Here is a 25,740-nt window from a genome sequence, read left to right as displayed (position 1 = left end):
TGTTTACATTGTGATCAGCTGTGATTGGACACGGCTGAGCACGTGGTAAAGAGTCTGTTAGACTCTTACCTAGAATGGAGTTGGTGTGTCAAAGTGACACACTGCAACAATCGCTGCGATGCGTGCCCCTGGGGGCACGCAGCGGCTTGATATCCTGTCGACGTCATGTCCGGTCAGGATATCGCGACCACTTTGCCGCCGTCATATTGCTATATGGCGGGCGGCAAGTGGTTAAAGAGTCCCAGGCATTGGCCTATATGGATTTTCCGTTGGTTGCCTGAACTTACGGCTGACCTCCGGGATCTCATGGCTATCTGGCATGTCTTTAAAGTATGAAGAAAAATCATAAGGTAAGTATCCAATCTTCCGTCGAGCTGGTGTGAAGGTGAGTATGCAAAGTCCGGAAAAAAAAGTGAACACCGATCAGATGATAACCGGACCACAACCCGCAGCAGGTGCTGTCCCTGGCTCACCACCATCAACCACCAGTATGCGGAACAAGAGGATGGCCACACACCACAGTGAGAGGCATAATGCTCAAATATTCTTTACTGTAGCAACAATGCCAGAGATATCACAAGAGCATGACTAGTTTGACGTGTTTCCCGCGATTATTACGTGCTTGTTCACAACACAAGTATGGCCTCAACACAAGTCATTTAAATGCACAGCTCAATGGAGAGGCACCTGGAAAGGGCTTGAGTTGATTTGCTGATTAATGAAACACTTAAAACACAAATGATAAAAACATTAAACAAAATCAATCCTTGCATGTTTTTAGACCAAAGAAAGGAAAAATCATACCATTAGGGAAAAACTATCAAGTCATAGTGTTCATATTGTGTAAATGAAAACTTCAGTTGTATTTAGACAATAGTATGTCCCAAATTAAGTGCTTAGTCGGCTGCATGTACCTAATTGCTTGTAGATATGCAGCACCTTGGCAAGTATTGCCACAAATGAAAAGCTTGCTGTGATAAACCTAAGGGTGGTGGTCAGGATGGTTAAAACTTTATTCTTTGAGCTCTGCGTGGACCTCAGAAAATCTTACTTGCAACTATTTTGAGTGGCTAAGTGTAAGTAACTTCCCTTGTAAAATGTAACCTTTCACTACACCTTCCCAACAAAACCAAATTCTGTTGACAAGAACAGATGCATTGGTTTTGGTAGTTCCTAAAACCAAAGTCCTATCAGTATGAATGTTCTCAGTCATTTATGTTTTGTTTTAGAATTGTCATGGCGGAGGCCTTTACTCCATTGAATGGCACAGCACAATGCAGGGTACAATAAAAAGCCCAATGTTGTGTGATGAGTTGGGGGCAGTTCTTGGCATCATAACTTGCCATTGCATACTGTAGGTGCCTAGGTTTTATAAGCTTCTGGGGTGCATTGCAGTAGTTTGTTAAAATAGTGGACTGTCTAAATTTTGCTGTGGATGGTGGACTTTTTGCCCTGGGACCTAAGCACTTCCAAACCATCAGACCCCATTTGATGAAAGACTTGTTATAAAAGGGCACTATCGTTGGATAGAAGGATTGGCTATTGGGTAAATGATACAGATTACACCGTACTTAAAGCAATATTGATGTGTATTTTTAATAGGAAAACTGTTCGGTAAAAGTAGCTTTGGTTGGTTAAGGATAACCTGTGGCCTTTTCTTTTTAGAGCTTCCATACAATGACTACTTTGAATATTTTGGCCCTGACTTTAAACTTCACATCAGCCCTTCTAATATGACAAACCAGAATACAAATGAGTACCTGGAAAAGATCAAGTGAGTGGTTAATTGACAGTCTTTTATTTGAATAAAGGTTGACAGAGGTAGCCTGCTTTGACAGCATGACTTTGTTTCAGGCAGCGACTGTTTGAGAATCTACGGATGCTTCCCCATGCGCCTGGTGTGCAGATGCAGGCGATCCCCGAGGATGCTGTGCAGGATGATAGTGGTGATGAAGATGATGATGATCCTGACAAACGTATTTCCAGTAAGTGTTTTTTGTTTTGTTTTGTTTTGTTTTTTTGTTTTTTTTTCTTCTTCTTAGTGACCTCTTTAAGATCAACTTGGTGAGCACTGTACATGAATTCTAATTTATAAATTTAGATATAGTGATTTTTGCATGTGCTTTCTTCTGAAGGATTAAGGCAGCCTATAGATATGTGTGCGAGAGCTTGGTTGGCTGAACTGTTATACAAATGAGCAGTCCTCTAACATTCCTGACCGAGCAAGCTCATGGATCAAAAGATAGTTATAGTAGGTGAGATTGAAAAAAGACAAGACTTCATCAAGTCCAACCCATGTGTGTGATTTATCTTGTCAGTATTACGTTGTATATCCCTGTATGTTGTGGTCGTTCAGGTGCTTATCTAATAGTTTCTTGAAACTATCGATACCCCCCGCTGAGACCACCGCCTGTGGAAGGGAATTCCACATCCTTGCCACTCTTACAGTAAAGAACCCTCTATGTAGTTTAAGGTTAAACCTCTTTTCTTCTAATTTTAATGAGTAGCCACGTGTCTTGTTAAACTCCTTTCCGCAATAAAGTTTTATCTCTATTGTGGGGTCACCAGTATGGCATTTGCAATTTGAAATCATATCCCCTCTCAAGGGTCTCTTCTCCAGAGAGAATAAGTTCAGTGCTCACAACCTTTCCTCATAACTAATATCCTCCAGACACTTTATTAGCTTTGTTGCTCTTCTTTGTACTTGCTCCATTTCCAGTACATCCAGTACATCCTTCCTGAGGACCGGTGCCCAGAATTGGACAGCATACTCTAGGAGTCTTGTAGAGCGGGAGAATTATAGTTTTATCTCTGGAATTAATCCCCTTTTTAATGCATGCCAATATTCTGTTTGCTTTGTTAGTGAAAAGGGATCTTCTGAAAAGTCATAACACAACCTTCATTCTATAGAATAGACACTTGCATACATCTCTACCTAGAGTATTTAGAAATAGAAGTGAAAAATGCAGGCTTTCCAAATACTGTATTTATTGGCGTATAACACTCACTTTTTCACCATGAAAATCGGGTGCAAATAGCGGGTGCGTGTTATACGCCAATACTTCAATTTCAGCTGCCTCGGAGACAACAGGGGCGGGACGAGTGCTGTCAGATTACATACAGTGAGAATCTCCTGTTTACTTGGCGGCCTCTGTAATAGGAAGTCAATAGATGGCAATGGCGAGGCTGCTGCATTGATGGCAATGGTGAGGCTGCATTGATGTAGACTAATAAGGCTGCATTGATGGCATTTGTGAGGCTGCAGGTGGGCATTAATCAGGCTGCGTTGATGGCAATGGTGAGGCTGCAGATGGGCACTGACCCTTATTTTGCTTCAAAGTTCCTTATTTAAAATTTAAGTTTTTTCCTGAAACTTCCCTCTTAAAATGAATGTGCGTGTTATACTTCTGCCCTTTCACCTATGCAAGTACACATTTGTCCGTTTTATGCACAATCTTGTGTTTACCTTAAATATAGGCATGATAAAATAATTTTTACATTTTTTTTAAAAAGCGGATGAAAATTCCAGCTGAACTGATTGCTTTATCTCCAGAGATCAGTTAGATGAAAAAGTAATTAGGTCTATCGATCCAAAGGTGAACACAAAATTTGTTTCTTGTAAATGAAGGACTCAAAATTGCATTTTGTTTTCTGTCTGCTTAATTTTTAAACTGCTTTTATGCTGTTGATCATCTGTTCCAGTGTTGTACTGACCAGGTTGGCCTATCGAGACCTTGCAGAGAAGGTAGTAGGTTGCAGTGTGACATGACTGGTTAGCTGAGCTGATCTGCTATTTTTATACCTGAGTTCAGATAAAAAGGTACACTAAAATGCAGCCAGCTTATTTCATAAAAGATGAAAATTTTATTATTATTTTTTTTTTTTTTATAACTGCTTGTTCTTGGAGCAAATATCTCCTTTAACACCCCAAACCCCCCCCCCCCCCCTCTTTTCTACAAAGTAGCCATATAAATAGCAGACACTGGAACAGACATAAGACTTGCCCCTTCTCCATCCCCGTGGCTTATACAGGTGCTAAGCCGTGCATGTTGTAATAAAGATGTGAAGTGGGTGTTTTACTGCATGCTTACCTCCCTGCCTTGGAGTATAGTCTAATAGAGAGAGAGTTTTCCTGCAGGCCTACATAGAACTGGGTTGTCCCATTTTATATATGGCTGGATACTGTGCATGCATGTGCAGTACAGCAGTAAGGTTGACTGTTAATCTTGACAAGTGCTTCATCTTAGATGTATTCTAAGCTGCAGAGAGAGGAATACGTTTATCTGGGGTTTGCTATTTATGGGACTGTTTAGCTAGGGAGGAGGGGGAATGGAGGCCTTTTGGAGCTTTATGCTCATACCATGCACTTCTCCGAAGTTCTGTCAGCCATCTTAAATACTTCAGGCTCTATTCACACTTGTACGACTCCAAAGTCATCATCCGCCTGTATTCCCTCATCGTCCTTGCAATTAGTGGGAGCTTTTCAGCCATATAGCGAGCCAGCCTTGGAGGCAGTGTTATGGGCACAAATTGATGTCCCCATCAAAAAGGGATCTACTGGGATTTTCATGCACAACCATCTCTAGGGTTTACAGAGAACGGTCAGAAAAAGAAAATATCCAGTGAGCGGCGGTTGTGTGGACGAAAATGCTTGGTTTATGTCAGAGGAGAATGAGCAGACTGGTTCTAGATGGTAGCAAGGCAACAGTAACTCGCATAACCACTTGTTACAACCAAGGTAATGCAGAATACCATCTCTGATAAGCACAACACATTGAACCTTGAAGCAGATGGGCTACAGCAGCAGAAGACCACACTGGGTGCCACTCCTGTCAGCTAAGAACAAGAAACTGAGGCTACGGTTCACATAAGTTCACCAGATTTGGACAATAGATTGGAAAAAATTTCGACTGCGACATTCAGATGGTAGGGTCAGAATTTGGCATAAACCACATGAAAGCATGGATCCATCCTGCCTTGTATCAACGTTCAGGCTGGTGGTGGTGGTGTAATGGTGTGGGGGATATTTTCTTGGCACACATTGGGCCCCTTAGTACCAATTGAACATCGTTTAGGTATTGTTGCTGACCATGTCTCTCCTTTTTATGACTAGTGTACCCATCTTCTGATGGCTACTTCCAGCAGGATAATGCACCATGTCACAAAGCTCAAATCATCTTAAACTGGTTTCTTAAACATAACAATGAGTTCGCTGTACTCCAGTGGTCCTCCACAGTCACCATCCTTTGGGATGTGATGGAACAGGTGATTCGCATCATGCATGTGCAGCAGACAAATCTACAGCAATTGCGTGATGCTATCATGTCAATATTGATCAAATTCTGAGTAATGTTTCCAACCCCTCGTTAAATCTATGCCACGAAGAATTAAGGCAGTTCTGAAGGCAAAAGGGGGTCCAACCCGGTACTAGCAAGGTGTAACTAAAATAAAGTGGCCAGTGCGTGTAAATAGGAGTCATAAATGCAGTGCTCTAACCTGTAGAGCTTTAATGAAGACTTTCTACTTGTAATCTTTGTCAAGTTTTCCTAGCAGTACAGTGAAAAAAAACACTATCCAAGAATTCCACTTCCTGTCAATGTTAACAGCCCAACTACAGCTAAACTTCTCGACTTAACCTCATCTTTTGACCTAACCCAATGGACACATACTTCCACTCACTCCAATGGTAATACCCTTGACCTTGTATTCTCCCATCTCTGCAACCCTGGCAACCTCACAAATACCCCTTTTCCTCTCTCTGTTCACAACCTCATTAGTTTCACTGTATCCTTGCCTCCAACCACCCACCCATCCCTCCAAGCAGCAAACAGTTACTTGTAGAAACCTTCGCCACTTAACCCTTCTCTTCTCTATTCTGCTACTGACCACCTATATGACATAATCTCTCCCCTGACCTGGCCACCTCTGTCTACAACAGTTCACTCTCATCACTAGATGCACTTGCTCCTCTAACTACACGCAGAATCGGGCCCCGACCGTTACAACCCTGGCAAACTGACAACACTAGAAATCTCAAGAGACATTGTCGCGCTCTTGAACGACTGTGGCGTAAAACCAAATGCCTGCAAGATTTCACTCTATATAAATCTGCCCTTCTAAAATACAATTTACTGCCTCCATGCTGCCAAGCAAGCCTACTTTGTCTTCCAGTCCCCGTCGTCTCTTCTCAACCTTTAACTCTCTGCTTCGTCCCCCACCCCCTCTACCTACTAACTTCACTCACTGCCCAAGAGATTGCCAATCACTTCAAAGACAAGATTGATGCAATTCGTGAGGACATCTCCACATTTTCCCCACCCAACATACCTTGCTTAATGGCACTTTCAACACTCTCTCCTCTTTTGAATTGGCTACTACTGAAGAGGTTACAAAACTTTTCTCAGGTGCCCACCTAACCAATTGTCCCTTGGATCCTGTTCCCCCACAACTACTACGGTCACACTCTTCCTCTATCCTATGCTCCCTCACTTACATCCTCAATCTCTCCCTCTCTAGTGGCACCTTCCCCTCCCCTCTAAAACATGCGCAGTTCACTCTCGTACTTAAAAAGCCCTCACTGGACCCCACCAACCTGAACTTAAGACCCATCTCATTGCCCCCATTCACCTCTAAACTTCTAGAACCCTTAGTCTACAACCGTCTTAGCTCTTACCTCAGTGAAAATAACCTTTTTGACCCCTTAGTCTGGCTTTCACATGCAGCACTCCATGGAAACTGCCTTACTAAAACTCACTAACGACTTGCTAACTGCTAAAACCAACAGCCAGTACTCCATACTCCTTCTACTTGACCTCCTTTGCAGCTTTTGATACTGTTGACCACCCGCTCCTTCTCAATAAACTACATTCCCTTGGCCTCAGAGATTCTGCTCTATCCTGGTTCTCTGCCTACTTATCACAGCGCTCCTTCAGTGTCAGCTACACCTCTGTCTCCTCCTCTCCATTGCCCCTTTCTGTGGGGGTCCCCCAAGGCTCTGTTCTTGGACCCCTTCTCTTCTCTATCTACACCTCCTCCCTTGGTCACTTGATAACCGCCCACGGCTTCCAATACCACTTATACGCTGACACCCAAATCATCTGTCTACTCCTCACCTCACTCCTTCAGTCTCCTCTTGCATTACTAACTTGTATATCAGCATGGATGTCGCACCACTTCCTTAAACTAAATCTCTCTAAAACTGAGCTAATAATATCCCCCCCCCCTCGTGCCCCTCTCCCTGACTTTTCCATCAAAATCAACAATGCAACTATTAGTCCCTCACGCCAGGGTAGTAGGTGTAATCCTAGACTCTGACTTGTCATTGCAGCCCCAAGTCCAATCGTTGTCCAAAAGTTTGTAGAATTCACCTCCGTAACATCTCTAAAATTTGCCCTTTTTAACAAATGAAACCACCAAGCTCCTCATTCACTCCCTTGCTCTTTCTCGCCTTGACTATTGCAACTCCCTTCTCATTGGCCTGCCTCTCCATAGGCTATCCCCTCAGTCTCATGAATGCTGCTGCCAGACTTATCCACCTTACCCAACCGCTCAGCGTCTGCCAACCCTCTCCTCCAATCCCTACACTGGCTCCCAATCACCCAGCAAATTACATTCAAAATACTAACCACAACATACAAAGCCATTCACAACTCTGCCCTGAGCTACATCACCAACCTTGTCTCCAAATATCACCCAAATCGTCCTCTCCGCTCTCATCAAGACCTCCTACTCTCAAGCTCTCTCATCTCCTCCTCCATGCTCGTCTCCAGGATTTCTCCAGAGCCTCTCCCAGCCTCTGGAACTCGCTACCTCCACCGGTCCGGCTATCCTCTACTCTTGCCACCTTCAGGCGATCCCTGAAAACTCATCTCTTCAGGAAAGCCTATCACATCTCCAACTATCATCATTATTATAGTAAACAGCCTGAAATTTCCTGTAGCAGAGATTCATATTGATCAGTTGAAGACTCATTGAGTATAAGTAGGAGTCCAAGGAGGTAATTTTAAAGCAGTAAAACACACACACACACACACACACACACACACACACACACACACACACACACACACACACACACACACACACACACACAATGTGTGTGTGTAATTTTACTGCTTTAAATTACCTCCTTGGACTCCTACTTATACTCAATGAGTCTTCAGCTCTAGGGGGAGCTGCTGTTAAAAGTGTGTTTTGTTTTTCTTTGATGCAGAGAATGCGTTTTAAAAAACTTTTTGCTTGCAGAGCCACATAAATAATGGTTATGCCCATCAGCGAATGCTGGAAAGAAGTGACCTTAAGAGACAATATGGTCTGGCTATTGCTTTTGAGGGTTTCCTGCAGAGAGCGAGTGCTAAACTCCCTGGAAATGGGTGTGAATAATGTTCACTTGCAAGAAATAGTGGTGGCAATAAAATCAGTAGTGACACATTTTCCCAACAGCACACTTCAATATACCCTGTTTCCCCGAAAATAAGACCTAGCGTGATTGTCGGTGATGGCTGCAATATAAGCCCTACGCCCCAAATAAGCCCTAGTTAAAGTCCTTGTAGGTCTTATTTTCAGGGTAGGGCTTATTTGGGGGTAGGGCTTATATTGCAGCCATCACCGACAATCACGCTAGGTCTTATTTTCGGGAAACAGGGTAGGTGTGGTTCCAAATGGCCTTTGCAAAACTTTCTTCTTTTTCTTCTTTTTCTTTTTCTTCTGTCAGCCCAGGAATAACCCCTTCTACAACCAGAACGCCTCAATTTTTACTAGTGTCCTAGGAGGATGGAAATCCTTTTTCGGCTCTTTTAGAAAAAAAATCTAACTTGGCATTTTTTTTATTTTTTCCCATTTTTTATTTTTGTTCTTCAGTCAAGTCTTCTCTACAACACTTCTAAAGCTGGTCCTTACAATTGCACCTACCTGTTACATCATATCCTCAGCTTTGTGTTTGAATTTTCATGAAGAGAACCTGCTGGACTGTACGTGGCGGAGCTAGCCTGAAGTAACCTCAGGGCACTGGGTTCCACATAAGGTGCTTTCCAGACCTTTCTAGCATCAAGTTGGCTGTGGAGGGCTTTCCAGCGCCATTGGCATTCCCTCAGCACTTGCCCGGTCTCTGAAGCCTCGCTCTGTGAGTAGGCCAACCAGGCTGAGCACCAGGAACTCTCATTTTGACCGTGAGGCACCTTTTTTTTTAAATTTCCATTCTTTGCCATCTATACTACAGAAAGGGTTTATGATAATGGACTGAGCGTTAATGTCATTTGCTGGTTGCAGTGGTGGGTGTTTTTTTTTTTTTTTTTTTTCTGCACGTTTTCCAAACGTACTGCCATTCTGCATAGACTTTGGTTATCTCTATCTGACTTCCATCGGCTGCCAGCTGTCTAGTTGTTTTAAGCACCTTAAGCCTTGTCTTATACCCTGAGCTTTATTTGCCTTACCAGTACTTCTTGCTGCAGCAGTGGATACCAATTTGCACGCCCCATTACATTTTCAGTGACCTTTTCTCTGCACCTTCCAAAGGTATTGAAGGTTGAAATCATGTTATCCTATGAATTATAGGGTCTACCTCATCATTGGAGTCCGCGAGATGAGACAGAGTCTCCTAACCTATTGACCAGATTTATAGCCACATTTGTCCAGTTCCTCACTGGTGCTGACGGCAGAGGCCCTAGGCGTGCTCCTATGTCTTCCACCACAGAGTGGTGTTGATCTGTCTTCAGCCTTAGAGGCAGCATAACCTTTGGTTGCAGTGACCATTTCTGACTTTTATTCTGGGTTACTTTATTTTCTGTGAGGAGATTGACTAATCGGTCTTTTGCCATTGCTCCAGATTTTTAATAGACCATTTTTAGCTCTTATTGATGCAGCGCATACTACTCTGCATTTAGAGGATCAGACTGCTCTCTATTTCTGGGTCTTTCACAGCTCCTAGAGCTGCAAAGACTTTCCTATTGCGCTCGCTCTTCAAGGTATTTAGCAATGGGAATTCAAAGTACCCTGATGGGGTCCTAAACAGCTCCTGAGAGTTAACTGGATTTGTTAAATGCTAGGCTGCACCCTCTGTGGATCTGGTAGTGACTCACCTTGACAGGTAAATGACTAAGCCAGTAGATGACTTCCTCACATTCAATAAATCTACTGACTGACGGTTAAAATCCCTCTTTAAAACCCAGTTCTTGCTGTTGGGCCCTGCCCTTCACCCTATTCTGGCTGTGATCTTAATTTGTCATACCATGGCAGAATAGCCTCAAAGGGGATCTCAACAACACATCAGTGGATGCTTCCCTGATTCAGCATGTAGAGCAGATGTTTGAAGCTTTATACTTCAGCTGTGATGGCCTGCTGTAGGCATCTTGGCTTGTCTCCCGTAGGGTTCTGTTGTTTATACAAATGCGCAGAGCACTATTGTTGATTGTAATGTGGATACTTCACCCAAGGAGCGCATGACCTGTCTTCAATGGAAGATGTCACTGGAGGGCAGTTTGTTCACATGCCTTAGCAGAAGAAGCCTATAGAGTGGTTGGCTAGGTCTCACTTTCCCTCCCTTTTTCCCCTACATTAAGTGTTGGCATGCACTGGTCTTCAAAGCTTGGCTCTCCAACCACTCGCAAAGTTTGGAGTAAGACTGCTAAACCCTCAGGAAAGCCTTAGTTGGCATGGATTGCCTCAACTTTTCTAAATGGGGGGTGTGTGTGTTTTGGGTAGTCTGCCCTTCAGACCTTTTGGGGCAGAAGGGTGCCCTTTCAGCTCCTAACATTCCACCTTACTGTGCCACTTCAAAAGACTAGCAGATCTAACTCAACCCAGTTTTGGTCTCCTGGACCCAATGATCCTTGTCCTAGCTCCTGTACCAGTTTGGTCTTAGGAGCTGAATTTCAACCTGACCTCAGTTCTCACTTGGAATGTGTCTCATTTGGGACAAGTAAGTTCAGCTGTTTTTGTATGGTATCCATCAGATCTACCAGACACCCTCTGAATCTTGTAGTCTGACAGGATGCATACTCGCTGATCACTGTCTTCCTGGGGTGCCTCACCCTTGTACCTTGAGTCTTCTCCGATGCGCTTTCCCAGTGTTACCCTAGTGTTGTGTTATGGTGCTCACATTGTGGGACACTCGGATGATCTGTGGTGGTGAAAAAAAAAAAAAATCAAAGTGGACCCTATTTGACAAGGTGTTCAAAACATCTCCCAACATTTCAGCTGGATCTTGTATCATGTTATAGCGGCACTAGAAAGCCTTTCATCACTGGCAGGCGGTTCAATCCCAGGATGATTCTGTGTTAGGGGAGTCTACAGCTTTGTTGTTCTCTTGTCCCTTTCCTTTGGTCAGGAAGTTGCTGAATTCTCAGCTGTTAACCCTTCCAAGGCACCTCCTTTTCCTAATCTATTTTCTCTCAGATCTTTCCTCTGCTGTTGTGCATCAAGTTTCTAAGCGGACTAAACTAGCTGCCCCCCTAACCTGGGATCGCTACTGGCACATGGAAGCTAGCTGGTTACAGGAGGAATATGTGAAGATTAAATGTACTCAGGCTATTAGTACCTTTTTGGGTTGAGAATGAGAAAGTGTGTTCACCCCTCCTTCAGTAGCAGGCTTTCAAAGCCACTTAAGAGGGTTTTCATGATGGAAGTGAGTGGGTTCAAGAAGCAGCTCGCCTCTGAGTTGAAGAAGGCAGCAGAGGTGTCGTTAGCGCAGGCAGAATATGTTAGGACCCCGGTTAGGGAGGGATTACTGGATTTGAGGGGGGGGGGGGGGGCGAGGCAATACCGCGCCCTCCTGACTGATTGGACCACTAAACTGGTGTGTGTGTGTGTGTATATGTATGTGTGTGTGTGTGTGTATATATATATATATATATATATATATATATATATATATATATATATATATATATATATATATATATATATATATACATACACATACACATACACATACACATACACATACACATACACATACACACACACACACACCAGTTTAGTGGTCCAATCAGTCAGGGGGGCGCGGTATTGCCTCGCCCCCCCCCCCCCCCCCCCCTCAAATCCAGTAATCCCTCCCTAACCGGGGTCCTAACATATTCTGCCTTAGCTAACGACACCTCTGCTGCCTTCTTCAACTCAGAGGCGAGCTGCTTCTTGAACCCACTCACTTCCATCATGAAAACCCTCTTAAGTGGCTTTGAAAGCCTGCTACTGAAGGAGGGGTGAACACACTTTCTCATTCTCAACCCAAAAAGGTACTAATAGCCTGAGTACATTTAATCTTCACATATTCCTCCTGTAACCAGCTAGCTTCCATGTGCCCTCCTGACTGATTGGACCACTAAACGTGTGTGTGTGTGTGTGTATATATATGTGTGTGTGTATATATATGTGTGTGTGTGTGTGTGTGTGTGTGTGTGTGTGTATATATATATATATATATATATATATATATATATATATATATATAATATTTATACACAATGGGGCAAAAAAGTATTTAGTCAGCCACCAATTGTGCAAGTTCTCCCACTTAAAAAGATGAGAGAGGCCTGTAATTTTCATCATAGGTATACCTCAACTATGAGAGACAAAAGTGGAAACAAATCCAGACAATCACATTGTCTGATTTTTGAAAGAATTTATTTGCAAATTATGGTGGAAAATAAGTATTTGGTCCCCTACAAACAAGCAAGATTTCTGGCTCTCACAAACCTGTATCTTCTTCTTTAAGAGGCTCCTCTGTCCTCCACTCATTACCTGTATTAATGACACCTGTTCAAACTTGTTATCAGTATAAATGACACCTGTCCGCAACCTCAAACAGTCACACTCCAAACTCCACTATGGTGAAGACCAAAGAGCTGTCGAAGGACACCAGAAACAAAATTGTAGACCTGCACCAGGCTGGGAAGACTGAATCTGCAATAGGCAAGCAGCTTGGTGTGAAGAAATCAACTGTGGGAGCAATAATTAGAAAATGGAAGACATACAAGACCACTGATAATCTCCCTCAATCTGGGGCTCCACGCAAGATCTTACCCCGTGGGGTCAAAATGATCACAAGAACAGTGAGCAAAAATCCCAGAACCACAGCGGGGGACCTAGTGAATAACCTGCAGAAAGCTGGGACCAACGTAACAAAGGCTACCCTCAGTAACACACTAAGCCGCCAGGGACTCAGATCCTACAGTGCCAGACATGTCCCCCTGCTTAAGCCAGTACATGTCCGGGCCCATCTGAGGTTTGCTAGAGAGCATTTGGATTCTGGGACAAGGGTGGTGGCTTCCTTAGACCCGGAGAAGGCTTTTGACTCAGTTGAGGTCTAGTGATCCTTCTCTGGTTGGGGCAGCTGGAGGAATGCGTGTCATTGTATGCAGATGACATGCTACTGTACAATTTTCAGGATCCGGGTCCCTAGCTTTCAGCGGCCTTTGGGTTGATTCAGGAATTTGGGGTCTTCCCTGGCTTCAGGATTAACTGAGCCAAGTCGTCTCTATTTCTCATTGATGAACATGTAGTGGTCCCTACTGATTGTCCCATTACGCTGTTTTACCAAAACCATATAATGAGGTCAAACCTTAAAGTGGTGTTCCGGCCAAAATTATAAATTTTAAATAAAAATACCCATATAATACACAAGCTTAATGTATTCTAGTAAAGTTAGTCTGTAAACTAAGGTCTGTTTTGTTCGTTTATAGTAGCAGTTTGTTATTTTATAAACTTACAGCAGCTCGTGGCCATCTTAAGTGTGGGCATCTTGAAGCCAGACTGTATTTCTTCCTGGATCTCATCCTTGCAGATCTCGCACATGCTCAGTGCAGCACAAGCAGTATAATAGGTTTCAGGTCAGGGTTCCATAGCAACGGCAGTGTCAGAGGAAGTTGCCGCCCCTTCCCAGAAGGCATTGCAAACAGGAAATGATGCGATGAGCCATGGCTAGGGAGGAGGAAGTGAAAAATGAATACAGCAGATATACAGTAGGTGCTGAGAAAAAAAATTTAAAAATATCCAATTCGTTTGCAGTGCACAGTTTAGTGAGGGATGCTGAAGAGTTGTAAAAGTGGGTGGAACTCCACTTTAAGAGTTTAAATTTGTATGCAATCAGGCAGGCCCCTACACTACACGATTTTGGTAAATCTAAAGACAAAAATCTGCAGAAAATCTAATAGTGTGTGTATGGTGTCTAACTCTATGGGATACAATCTTGGATCAGTTCCACTCCTTGGAGGTTCTTCTGACCCAAGTCATCCTTGAGGTCTTGCCTAATAGGTCATCCCCTTGGCATGTAAAAATACCAAGTGGCTATGTCCTCCTGCTAGGACATCACTGATTCCTCTACTTGGTCCTAGTTCCTAGAGGAGAGCTCTTCTATCTGTTCAGGTTTGCCTTTTCCCCTTTTCCTGTGAGGAGTGTGGTGTCTCCCCCCCCCCCCTTTCTTGTTGAATCGGGTTGATCAACTTTTTTACGCTTATGTTTTAAGATGGTTTTTCCCTCTCATGCCAAAACTTGCTGGTTATGTGACCCATTCTTTTTAGTCTTCAGGCACTGGGCAAATGTCCCACGTTTTTCACCTTCTGGTTATGTCATATTCCTCTTAACAGCTGGGAGGTTTGGCGTCATCCGGTGCCAGCTTTGTGCATTGATCCTTCAGGTGGCCCATGAGCTGCAGGCAGTCCCTAGTCCTTGTTCAAGTTGGGTCTGTTAGCAGTTTTCCTTCAATTGGACTGCTTTTTGGACACCCTGATGGTGAAGGCTTTTTGTGTCCCTCAAACTAGAAAGAAATCGGGAATTTTTGTATTCACCAAAAAATGCTTTTCTCGAGTCGGAATACATTGTGGGACCCAATGTGTTTTAAGATCATGCTCTTGGTAATACTGAAAAAAAAAACTGAATCCTACTGCTTGTAGGACAGGTTATCCTGCACTCGCCTACACTATTTTTAATTTTATTTTTATTTTCATTCCTAGTGTACAAAAAATCCTGTTTGATTTGTGTGACAGGTGATAAACTTTTTAAAGTAGATTTTCAGTAAAAAAAAAAAAAACTACAATCCTTCAACCAAGATTTGCCCTGCTGTACTTTTTTTTTCACCACTAGATTTCTTTTAGTCTTCTGAGTTCAGCCAGCATCATTCAACCCACTTCCTCTTATCCCAGGTTGTCATGGATCTGCCCCCAGCCAGTGACTTGACACTGAAGCAGAACTAGCACAATTATGACCTTTTCTCACCCTAGTGAACAAGGTAGAGTGGAGGGATGGTGACATCACAATCAGATTGCCATGTATTCATTAAAAAAATAGAGAACAGAGAGCAATCTTCTGTGGTTAATGTGCAGAGAAGAAGCTGGTGCACGCATGACCTGGAAGATTGCAGCTATTTTAGTACCACTGACTACTACAGTGATTGTCAGCTTCCCCAGCAGTCCCTCAGGTATGAAATATGCGTACTTACATTAGTCCAAGCTGAATTCAATGTAAGTTTGTAATAAAGATCATACCCGGAGATTAGCTTTTAATGTTCTCTCTAATTTTAGTTTCACTTTGTAAGCCTGACTGATGGTCTTAGACTTGCCCAACTAGTGTCTGTTTTTCCAGTGGGAACACTTCAGTGGATGTTTTTAAAGGTATAGTTATTTGGCAGACTTTAGGCTGGCATACACATGTTGTGATGTTTTTATGATCAGCCAGTGGATTGATCGAACAAAACTGAGCAAATCCCACCATTCAGTCGAGTTGGATGGTGGAATCCTCACCAAATGGCTGCACTGGTGATCAAAGCAAAATTTTCCAACAAGCCCATTCGACAGCAGCCAGTCCTTAGAGCAAGGGGTCTCAAAGTACAAGCCCGCAGGCCATTTGCGGACCGGTTAAAAATGGCCCGCAGGCAGGGCTGATCCAGGACGTCTTTTTGCACTGCACCCAGGCACCGCAGAGGGGGAGGCGCTGAAGAGCTTTACACCTCCATCTCCTCTGTCCTCTCCGCTGCACGCTGCTGCAGCCCAGAGAGCACAGAGTGGAGGAAGGATCTGCTCATTGATTCGCCCTGCTCACCTAGGCACTGACTATCGACCAGAGCCCCGATCCAGGGTCCTGCTGCCACCTCAGGGCGGGAGATTATGTTCTCTGGGTCCCCTGTCACTAGGCCTGTGTGGAAGCCAGGAGGAGAGGACTCGGGAGGCAGCTGATCCTGACTGCCAGGAGAGGTGAGTGAGCCATCACACTGAGGCAAAGTCCTTAGTGGGGTGACTGGGGTAGAAATTTGTGCAGTGTGGGGGGGGGGGGGGGGTTATGGGGTGGAGGAATTTGTGCAGTGTGGGGGGTAATGCTGGGGGTTAATAATGCGCTTGCTGACACCAGTGCTGGGGGTTAATAATGCGCTTGCTGACACCAGTGCTGGGGGTTAATAATGCGCTTGCTGACACCAGTGCTGGGGGATAATAATGCGCTTGCTGACACCAGTGCTGGGGGTTAATAATGCGTTTGCTGACACCAGTGCTGGGGGTTAATAATGCGTTTGCTGACACCAGTGGTGGGGGTTAATACTGCGTTTGCTGACACCAGTGCTGGGGGTTAACAATGCGTTTGCTGACACCAGTGCTGGGGGGTTAATAATGCATTTGCTGGTATAGTTTATTGTTTTTGAAGTTTTTAAAAGTTTGCATGCGGCCCCCATGGAATATGAAAACTTGCCATGTGGCCCTCAGGCAATTTGAGTTTGAGACCCCTGCCTTAGAGCGACTGTTCTTGAACGGAAACTGCCATAGGTGGATCAAAACTGTTAAATTTTGATCCATCTATGACCACCTGAAGTCAGTTAAAGCCTGTAGTAACAAAGAGTAATTTATTCAAAAAAAGTGCACAAACGAGGATTAGGCAGGACTTGTACTTTAAAATGTTGAAGATGGCTGAAGGTTTCAGTTTAAGTCATTGTGCACTCTTGACAATTGTTCTTTCTCATTATTCCAGTTCGATCCTCAGATAAGAGAATTGCATGTGATGAGGAATTTTCAGATTCAGAGGATGAGGGTGAGGGAGGACGTAGGAATCTTGCCAATTTCAAGAAAGTAAAGCGTGCCAAAACAGAGGATGAAAAAGATGGCGAAGAGAAGAAAGGTAAGGAACCTCACCAAATTATTTTTTTCCTCTCACTAGTAGAAGAAAATCAAAAACAAATTCAAATATCAGAGGGTTTCTTCTTACACCAGGGGTCCCCAACCCACGGACCAATGACGGTTCGCAACCCGCTAATGACTGGGCTGCACAGCAGAAGGTGAGCTGCGGTCCACAGAGGGCTATCGCAGACCGCGGTCGCTGCTCACCACCTACTGTGCGCCCATGCCTGAGTGTCCTCTCCCGGCTCCACTGCTGCCCAGCAGACAATGTCCTCCTATCGGCAGGGGGCGGGAGGAGCTGCAGCTTGAAATGGAGATCTCCTTCCACCCCCTGCCCTGCTGATGGGATGACCTCATCAGCCAGGGGAGCTGGCAGAGGACACATGGACTGAGCACAGCCTCTGCCCTGCCAAAGGTATGTGTTATAAGCAGGGGAGGCAGATATTAGAATGGGGAAAGGGCAGGCAGACTGCAGGAGCACTATAATGGAGGAGGCTGTGATTGCTAGGGACACAGTAATCTTTTTAGGACTGCACTGTAAAGGGGCACTATAATCATTGTAGTCTCCTGTATATAACAGTGCAGGCTTTTACATCGCAGCCCCCTTTTACATTATGCAGTCCCGTTTACATCACAGCCCTCCCCTACGTTGGTGTCCTCTTTACGGTGCAGCCCTGATTACATTAATGTAATGGGGGGCTGTGATGTGAAGGGAAACTGAGGATACTAATATAAAAAGGGGTTGTGGGGTGAAGTGGGTGCTGAGAGCAGACTCTGTGAATATCCCATCCACCATACAAAAAACTGTCAAAACTAGGTTCCCGCTCCATCTCTCCACCTCCTATTCCCCCCCCCCCCCCCCCCCCAAAAAAAATGAGTGCCATTAGTGTAAGAGAATGGGGGAGGTGCCTCCTGGGCAGACTAGTTTGGGGTCCACCTCTACTTTCAGAGCTGTACTTCCTAAGGTAAGCCCAAATGGCATGGTTTTCCACTCTTTATTTTTAAGGTAGTCTAGCCTGTTAATGTGGAGGTTGTAAAATTTAAAGTGATATTACAGTCTTTAAAAATTACAAACATGTCATACCTGCTCTGTCCAGTGGTTTTGCATAAAGCATCCCGAATCCTCCCCTTATCGGCACTCCTGGGGAGTGCCCCCACAGCAAGCAGATTGCTATAGGGGAAGCCAAGCCGCTGCTCCTGTGTGTCCATTCAGACACCGAGCTGTGTCTCGGCCCTGCCCCCTCTATCTTTTCTCATTGGTTTACCGACTTTGACAGCAGCGGGAGCCAATGACGCCCACTGTGTGTCTCAGCCAATCAGAAGGGAGAGTCCCAGACGGCCAAGTCTCTTGTGCAACATTGCTGTATCGAGATGGGGCTCAGGTAAGTATTAGGGGGGGGCTGCTGCACACAGAAGGAACCGCTTTAAGCTTTCTGATTTTATTATAGAAAGATTTTTTTTTTAAGAAATGCTTATAACCAGATTAGAATCTGCCATTTGTATAGTGTTGTTTGTTTTTTTTTTTTTTTTTTTTTTTTAATGGCCATTTGTGGGGGAGATGATGTACTTGGTTTGTAAACTTTCCGTTGTTTGCCTTACCTTGTAATGGTGAATTCAGATGTGGTAGCTACAGTTTGCCCTGTCATGGCTAAATGATCTACCTATGAACATAAATGGACCCACCTTCCCTGTTTCACAAGAGGGACAAGCAACTTCTTCTTTTGGGTCATGCATGCCTTGCCATTTCTCTGCATCACAAATATTTTATGAAACAAATATATCTCTTCCAGCATGGTAAACTGTTAGTTGCTTTCACCTGCACCTAATCTAGACTGGAAGTCCTAGGGATTGTGGGATTTGTAGCTTCTTCACAGGAGGTGTTGGCTTTTAGCCTATAAACAAAGGTCATGCATTACCTGTGCAGTGCCATGTGGCTTGCTTTATGTTTCAAAGAAACAGAAACATCTGGCACTGGAATGCAAAGATGTAGTCAACTGTAGACTGTCTGTACAGACCTACAAATTATACCAATAATCTATATTATCATTGTACATCTTAGACCGATGAAAGGCTGGTAGGTAAATATTTAATGCCTTTTAAGAGGAGGTTCAGGATGGACTATGCTTTCCCTCAGTATCTTTGCTACCCCTAGTGATCGGAAAGATCATCCAGGACCAAGAAGAACTCCTTTTCATAGCCCCATGGGTCCAAAAAATAAGAGCTGGGTCTCCACTCTGAAGTGTGTGGCAGTTGGTTTTCAGTTGACTCAACAGTTGTCCTGATTTATTATCACAGGGACCCGGTGTTCCATCTCGATTCTTGGCCCTTCTGCCTGATGGCCTGGAAGCCGAGAGGAGGATTCTAGGGAAAAGAGGATGTTTAGAAAGGGGCTTCTCCTTGGCTGTAAAGTATGGAACAGATTTTTTTTATTTTTGCAAAAATAAAAAAATGGCATGCAGTCCTATTCAATGCCTACAGGTCTAGATTAACTCCAGGAAGAAGTTAAGTGGTTTGTTGCCCAGTACCATTAATGTACAGGTGGTGGCCCTTTTTTGCTTTCTGGTAATTAGATTGACAAAGATAGTTGTATTTAGTGGTCCTCTCTAGGGCTCAGTGCCTCCTAGAGTACCATAGCCTGATAGATTGGAGATATTCAACATTCATCATTTTTAAACCGTTGCTACCTGCTAGAATTGGATTGCACTCCTCAAGGTTAATGGCCTCATCAGGAGCAAAGAGGGCAGGTGCTTTGGGGTAATAAACCTCTAATGCCGAAATATGGTCCTCAAGCCATGCTTTTGGAAATGCTATTTGCAAATGTCCAATCAGGACTTGTCCTTTGGAAGGAAGGTGGTGCAGGCATTTGCACCCCCCCTTCCAAAAGGTATCTTTACTTGTTTATCCTCTCAAGTAGCTGTCCTGGAAGAGGAAAACCAAGGTTACACTTACTGGTAATGGTATTTCTGAGAATCTTCAAGGTCAGCGTACATATTCCTACCCAGATGTTTTGGTTTAAAGTGTTTTGGTGTTTGAAATTATTGCATTTTTACCTAGAAATGCCCCTCCTGTAAATCAGTGGAAGTTTTTTACTTACAACTGAGGATGTCGAGGATGTAGGGGGGCTTTTTAATTTTCTTTCTGGTTTTTGTTTCCTGTTGAAGGCAGAGCCAATCATCTCTCATGTAGCTGTCTGAAAGATTCTCAGGAATACCATTACATGTAATCGTGGTTTTCTGCCATATGCTTTTGTGTTCAATTTGCGGACCTCCAGCTGTTGCAAAACTATAAGTCCCATCATGCCTCTGCTTCTGGGCGTCATGCTTGTGACTGTCAGTCTTGCTAAGCCTCATGGGACTTGTAGTTCTTCAACAGCTGGAGGTCTGCTAATTGAATATCCCTTCTTTACAGGCTCCTACATAAAATACTTTTTTTTTTTTCCTGCAAAATGGGTGCATTTAAAAAAAAAAAATATATATATATATATATATATATATATATATATATATATATATATATACATATACACACACACACACACACACACACACACACACACACACACATTGACAGAAAAACGCAGAATTGTTGACATTTTTGCAGATTTATTAAACTGAAATATCACATGGTCCTAAGTATTCAGACCCTTTGCTGTGACACTCATATTTAAGTCAGGTGCTGTCCATTTCTTCTGATCATCCACACCTTCATTTGAGTCCAGCTGTGTTTGATTATACTGATTGGACTTGATTAGGAAAGCCACACACCTGTCTATATAAGACCTTACAGCTCACAGTGCATGTCAGAGCAAATGAGAATCATGAGGTCAAAGGAACTGCCTGAAGAGCTCAGAGACAGAATTGTGGCAAGGCACAGATCTGGCCAAGGTTACAAAAAAATTTCTGCTGCACTTAAGGTTCCTAAGAGCACAGTGGCCTCCATAATCCTTAAATGGAATACGTTTGGGACGACCAGAACCCTTCCAAGAGCTGCCCGTCCGGCCAAACTGAACTATCTGGGGAGAAGAGCCTTGGTGAAAGAGGTAAAGAAGAACCCAAAGATCACTGTGGCTGAGCTCCAGAGATGCAGTTGGGAGATGGTAGAAAGTTGTAGAAAGTCAACCTTTACTGCAGCCCTCCACCAGTCGGGGCTTTATGGCAGAGTGGCCCGATGGAAGCCTCTCCTCAGTGCAAGACACATGAAAGCCCGCATGGAGTTTGTTAAACACCTGAAGGACTCCAAGATGGTGAGAAATAAGATTCTTTGGTCTGATGAGACCAAGATAGATTTTTTTGGCCTTAATTCTAAGCGGTATGTGTGGAGAAAACCAGGCACTGCTAATCACCTGTCCAATACAGTCCCAACAGTGAAGCATGGTGGTGGCAGCATCATGCTGTGGGGGTGTTTTTCAGCTGCAGGGACAGGACAACTGGTTGCAATCGAGGGAAAGATGAATGCGGCCAAGTACAGGGATATCCTGAACGAAAACCTTCTCCAGAGTGCCCAGGACCTCAGACTGGGCCGAAGGTTTATCTTCCAACAAGACAATGACCCTAAGCACACAGCTAAAATAATGGAGTGGCTTCACAACAACTCTGTGACTGTTCTTGAATGGCCCAGCCAGAGCCCTGACTTAAACCCAATTGAGCATCTCTGGAGAGACCTAAAAATGGCTGTCCACCAACGTTTACCATCCAACCTGACAGAACTGGAGAGGATCTGCAAGGAGGAATGGCAGAGGATCCCCAAATCCAGGTGTCAAAAACTTGTTGCATCTCTCCCAAAAAGACTCATGGCTGTATTAGATCAAAAGGGTGCTTCTACTGAATACTTAGGACCATGTGATATTTCAGTTTTTATTTTTTAATAAATCTGCAAATTGTCAACTGTGTTTTTCTGTCAATATGGGGTGCTGTGTGTACATTTAATGAGGAAAAAAATTAACTTAAATGATTTTAGCAAATGGCTGCAATATAACAGTGAAAAATTTAACGGGGTCTGAATACTTTCCGTCCCCAGTGTGTGTGTGTGTGTGTGTGTGTGTATGTATGTATGTGTATATATGTATGTGTATATATGTATGTGTGTGTGTGTGTGTGTGTGTGTGTATATAATATGGCTGAAACAACTAATCGATTATGACATTTAATCGCCCAGTAACATAATGGGGTTAAAAAAACTAAAATTAACCCTTTAGAGTACAAAAAGAGCAAATCGCTACTGTAAATATTACTTTCATAGGTCTGCAGTAAAATAATTAACCCCTCACAGTAGTGATTATCTGCTTTTTTTTTGTACTATAAAGGGCTAATTTTCGTTTTTTTAACCCCATTTACTAAATGGGGTTAAAAATGTTTAATGTTACTAAATGTAAAAGCAAACTGCATAAGTGTCTACCGAGCCTAATGCTGGCCACACGGATCTATTTTCAGACGAGAATATTCAGACGAAAAATCTTTGTACATTCGCTGAATGAAAGAATGTTGTTTGAAATTTTCACTTGTTTTTAACATTGTTTTTTTAAAACGAATGTAATTTCTGAACGAAAACCGCATACACTGTCTGAAAATTCCTTTGACCAAGAAGTTTTCTATTTCTAAATTTTCCCATCACTGTGGTTGAAAACGAACATCGTTTTGACCCCACTAACGATTGTAAAATCGAACAAACGTTCTTAAAATTACTTTTTTTTTGAAGGAAGACATTGTTTTTTTTTTTTTTTGTTTTTTTTAATAAAAAAAATTTGATCTCTGAGTCTGATATTTACCAGATTCACCCTCTAATAGTATATACAGTATATCTCTTCTGTCTGTTATTCTCAGAGTGGATTCGATATTTTGCTCCCTAACCATATAGTTGGTTATTTATATTTACCACTGCATAGAGATTTAAGAATAAATTGCCTTTTTTTAAAACTTTACATATTAACTAAATTATACACCACACTTTTTTAAGGTTATTAACCGATTGACACAATAATCGGCCAACTAATCCATTATGATAATAATTGTTAGTTGCATCCCTAATAATATATATATATGTGTGTGTGTGGACAGAAAGTATTCAGACCCCCTTACATTTTTTATATGCTGGATCTGCATATAGATGTTTAGTAGAGAAAAATGTGTTGCATTTGACATTTTTGGGTCTCTTAAAGGTGAATTGATTTTATATATTTTAAACTTTGCAGATCTCAAGGAGGATGACAAGCTAAAAGAAGAGAAACCAGAAGTTAAACGGTAAGGACCATACTTTAAAGCAGAACTCCGGGCTATGGATCTCTGAGAGCCACGTTTTCGTGAGAATGGCAGCCCATTCATTTGAATTGGTTGCTGCACCTGCATTTCATGCAGGAAAAAGATTCCTGCACCTTTTTTAAAACGCAGCTGCAGGGAGATTGCATGGCGCTTTTAAAGTGGTAATAAAGTCCTCTTTATTTCTGTAGCTACAGGTAAGCCTATAATAAAGTTTACCTGTAGGTACAATGAATATCTCCTAAACATGTACCGTTTAGGAAATGTCCACATATGTAGAGATCAGTGACAGTGTTCTGCCGAGAAAGTTCTCCTCGGCGGATAAGGACCCCCCTCTACGGCACAGCGCTTGCGCAGTAGGAGCCGGCGGAAATAGCCGAATAGAATAGAAATCATCTGTACACGGCGCCTGTAAGAGGGCCCCTCGCGGCCTCGCTTCGCTCGCCACGCTTCGGGCACGGCCTCGCTTCGCTCGCCACTTTTTTTATTCTCCCTCTAGGTCCACTTGGATGGTGGGGCTTGAACCTGGACCCAGGGCGCAGTCGCCGTGTACAGCTGATTGAAGTTTTTCAGCTTCGGCTATTTTCGACGGCTCCTAGTCGTTCGTGCTGCGCCTGCGCAGTACAGGGGGGGTCCTTATCCGCCGGGGGAACTTTCTCGGCATGTGCACTGCGCTTTAACTAGACAGCTTGCTGGAGTACGCTGCCCATTGAGAGTGCTGCGCTATTACTGTGACATGCATGCGTGCGAGTGAGGTTATCGCATCCCAGCAAACCGCTACAAACACAAGTGTGTGTGTTAGTGAGTGTGTATGAGCTGATGTTGCTTGTTAAAAGATGTGTCATTTTATACAGCCAGTCCTGAGATTTACAGTCCTCCCAGAAACCTACACTCAGTTACTTTAGTTACTCAGTTTTCCTGCCCTCAGTTACTTCTCGACCCCAGCGTACTGATTGGGCAATAAAGGAGCAGCAGTAGACCGTTTTGGCTCATGCCTCTTGGCATGTTCTTCACATGCTAGCCCTTGCTGTTTAGTTCCCCTCCATCAAATTACATTTAGGTGCTTACACTAGCTACATTTTAAAAGTATTTTATTATTTATGAATATACAAGTACGTGATTTGGCATTTTCATTATATGTACTTAGATTTCAGCTTCAAGTCCGTGTTAAATGTGTGTTAGAGAGATTCCATACCTTGTATTCTGTTGTAGTACATGCCATTGACTGCATTAATTATGGGTTTTTTATTTTTTTTTAACTCTACCTCCTGCAGGGTAAAAGAAGAGACCAAAACTGCCTGACATTTTTGAGTTTCGGACGACATCTCTAGACCAATCGATCCTTATGGTCATATATTTTATATATGCCTTGTACAGTGATACTTATATAAAATAGAATGACCTACCCAGGCTAAATTATTATTATATTGAATGGAGAGCGAAAGATTAGACCAGAGGAGCCTTCTTTTCCTGTTTCTTTGTATGTTTAGGTATTAACTTCTGTGCCCCACTTGTGTCAGTTGGGCAGTGGTTTATTCTTAAACTCAGCTTTCCTCTTAATGCAAGAAGCCTACATGAACCCTTTTCCTGTTGTACACCATTTTGTCAGTGAAGGAGCACTGGTACAGTAGATTCTTTGTATGATCTTACTCATGTTCAGTCTGTTCTTTTTTTTTTTTTTTTTTTTTTTTTTTTTTTATGCCTTGAAGAAGGCTGCTACATCCTTGTTCCCAGGATCTGTTTGGTGAAAGAGGGGAGCCCAGGCGTCTTCCAGCTGAGGTAGTCATAGCTTCCTGGGATAGGGACATGCAGGCTCCCAACTTCCCAACACTCTTCAGGGATTCCCTGTTTGGATAATGCTGCTAAATCTACCCATTATAATGTTTTATGAAATTTTAGAAGTGGGGAAGCCGTTGCAGCTGTTACCTCAAAGGGGTTGCTATTTGGGTTTATACTTTTAACCTAACTGTGGGAGTTACGGGTGGGGAGGGGGGATATGAAGAGAGATGCTTTTGGGTTTATATGTCCCTTTTTTGTCATTGGGATTTTTTTTAATGGTTCTATTGTGGAGAAACTTTGTAATAAAACATTATACCAGACATTGTGGTGTGTCCATTCTTTGAATCAGCCCAGACTGGTGGTGGGTGCCTTTTTTTTTTTTTTTTAATAACCTGAAAGGCAATGTGCTAGTATACATCACACTAGCACATGTGAAACTTGCCTGAAAACGAAGCCTTCCAGAGGTGTGCTGTTACAACTGAAGGCGCTTCCATCTTCACCCGGTTCTTTCCGGGTTCGTGGACATCACTGGCTGCATGTACAGTAAATATCATAAGATATTTACAGTACCTATAGGGAAGCCTACAGTAAGGCTTCCCTATAGGTAAAATCTATGCATG

General features: G+C 43.2%; 1 protein-coding gene across 1 annotated transcript in view; it reads left to right on the top strand.

Annotated features, from left to right (window-relative positions):
- The window catches only part of HDAC1 (histone deacetylase 1), a 63,148-nt gene extending 37,708 nt beyond the window's left edge, over positions 1–25,440 (top strand). Inside the window, exons 10-14 of the mRNA XM_073615368.1 lie at positions 1,666–1,774; positions 1,855–1,985; positions 16,945–17,091; positions 23,278–23,326; positions 24,616–25,440. Coding sequence (XP_073471469.1) covers positions 1,666–1,774; positions 1,855–1,985; positions 16,945–17,091; positions 23,278–23,326; positions 24,616–24,643 — 464 coding nt within the window. The 3' untranslated portion in view covers positions 24,644–25,440. The remainder of the gene's footprint in view (positions 1–1,665; positions 1,775–1,854; positions 1,986–16,944; positions 17,092–23,277; positions 23,327–24,615) is intronic.
- Positions 25,441–25,740: the final 300 nt, after the last annotated feature.

This window comes from Aquarana catesbeiana, linkage group LG02 (assembly GCF_042186555.1).
Source record: "Aquarana catesbeiana isolate 2022-GZ linkage group LG02, ASM4218655v1, whole genome shotgun sequence".
Classification (NCBI taxonomy): Eukaryota; Metazoa; Chordata; class Amphibia; order Anura; family Ranidae; genus Aquarana; species Aquarana catesbeiana.
Note: the sequence above shows the minus strand (reverse complement) of the source record. Positions and strands in the feature narration are given on the sequence as shown.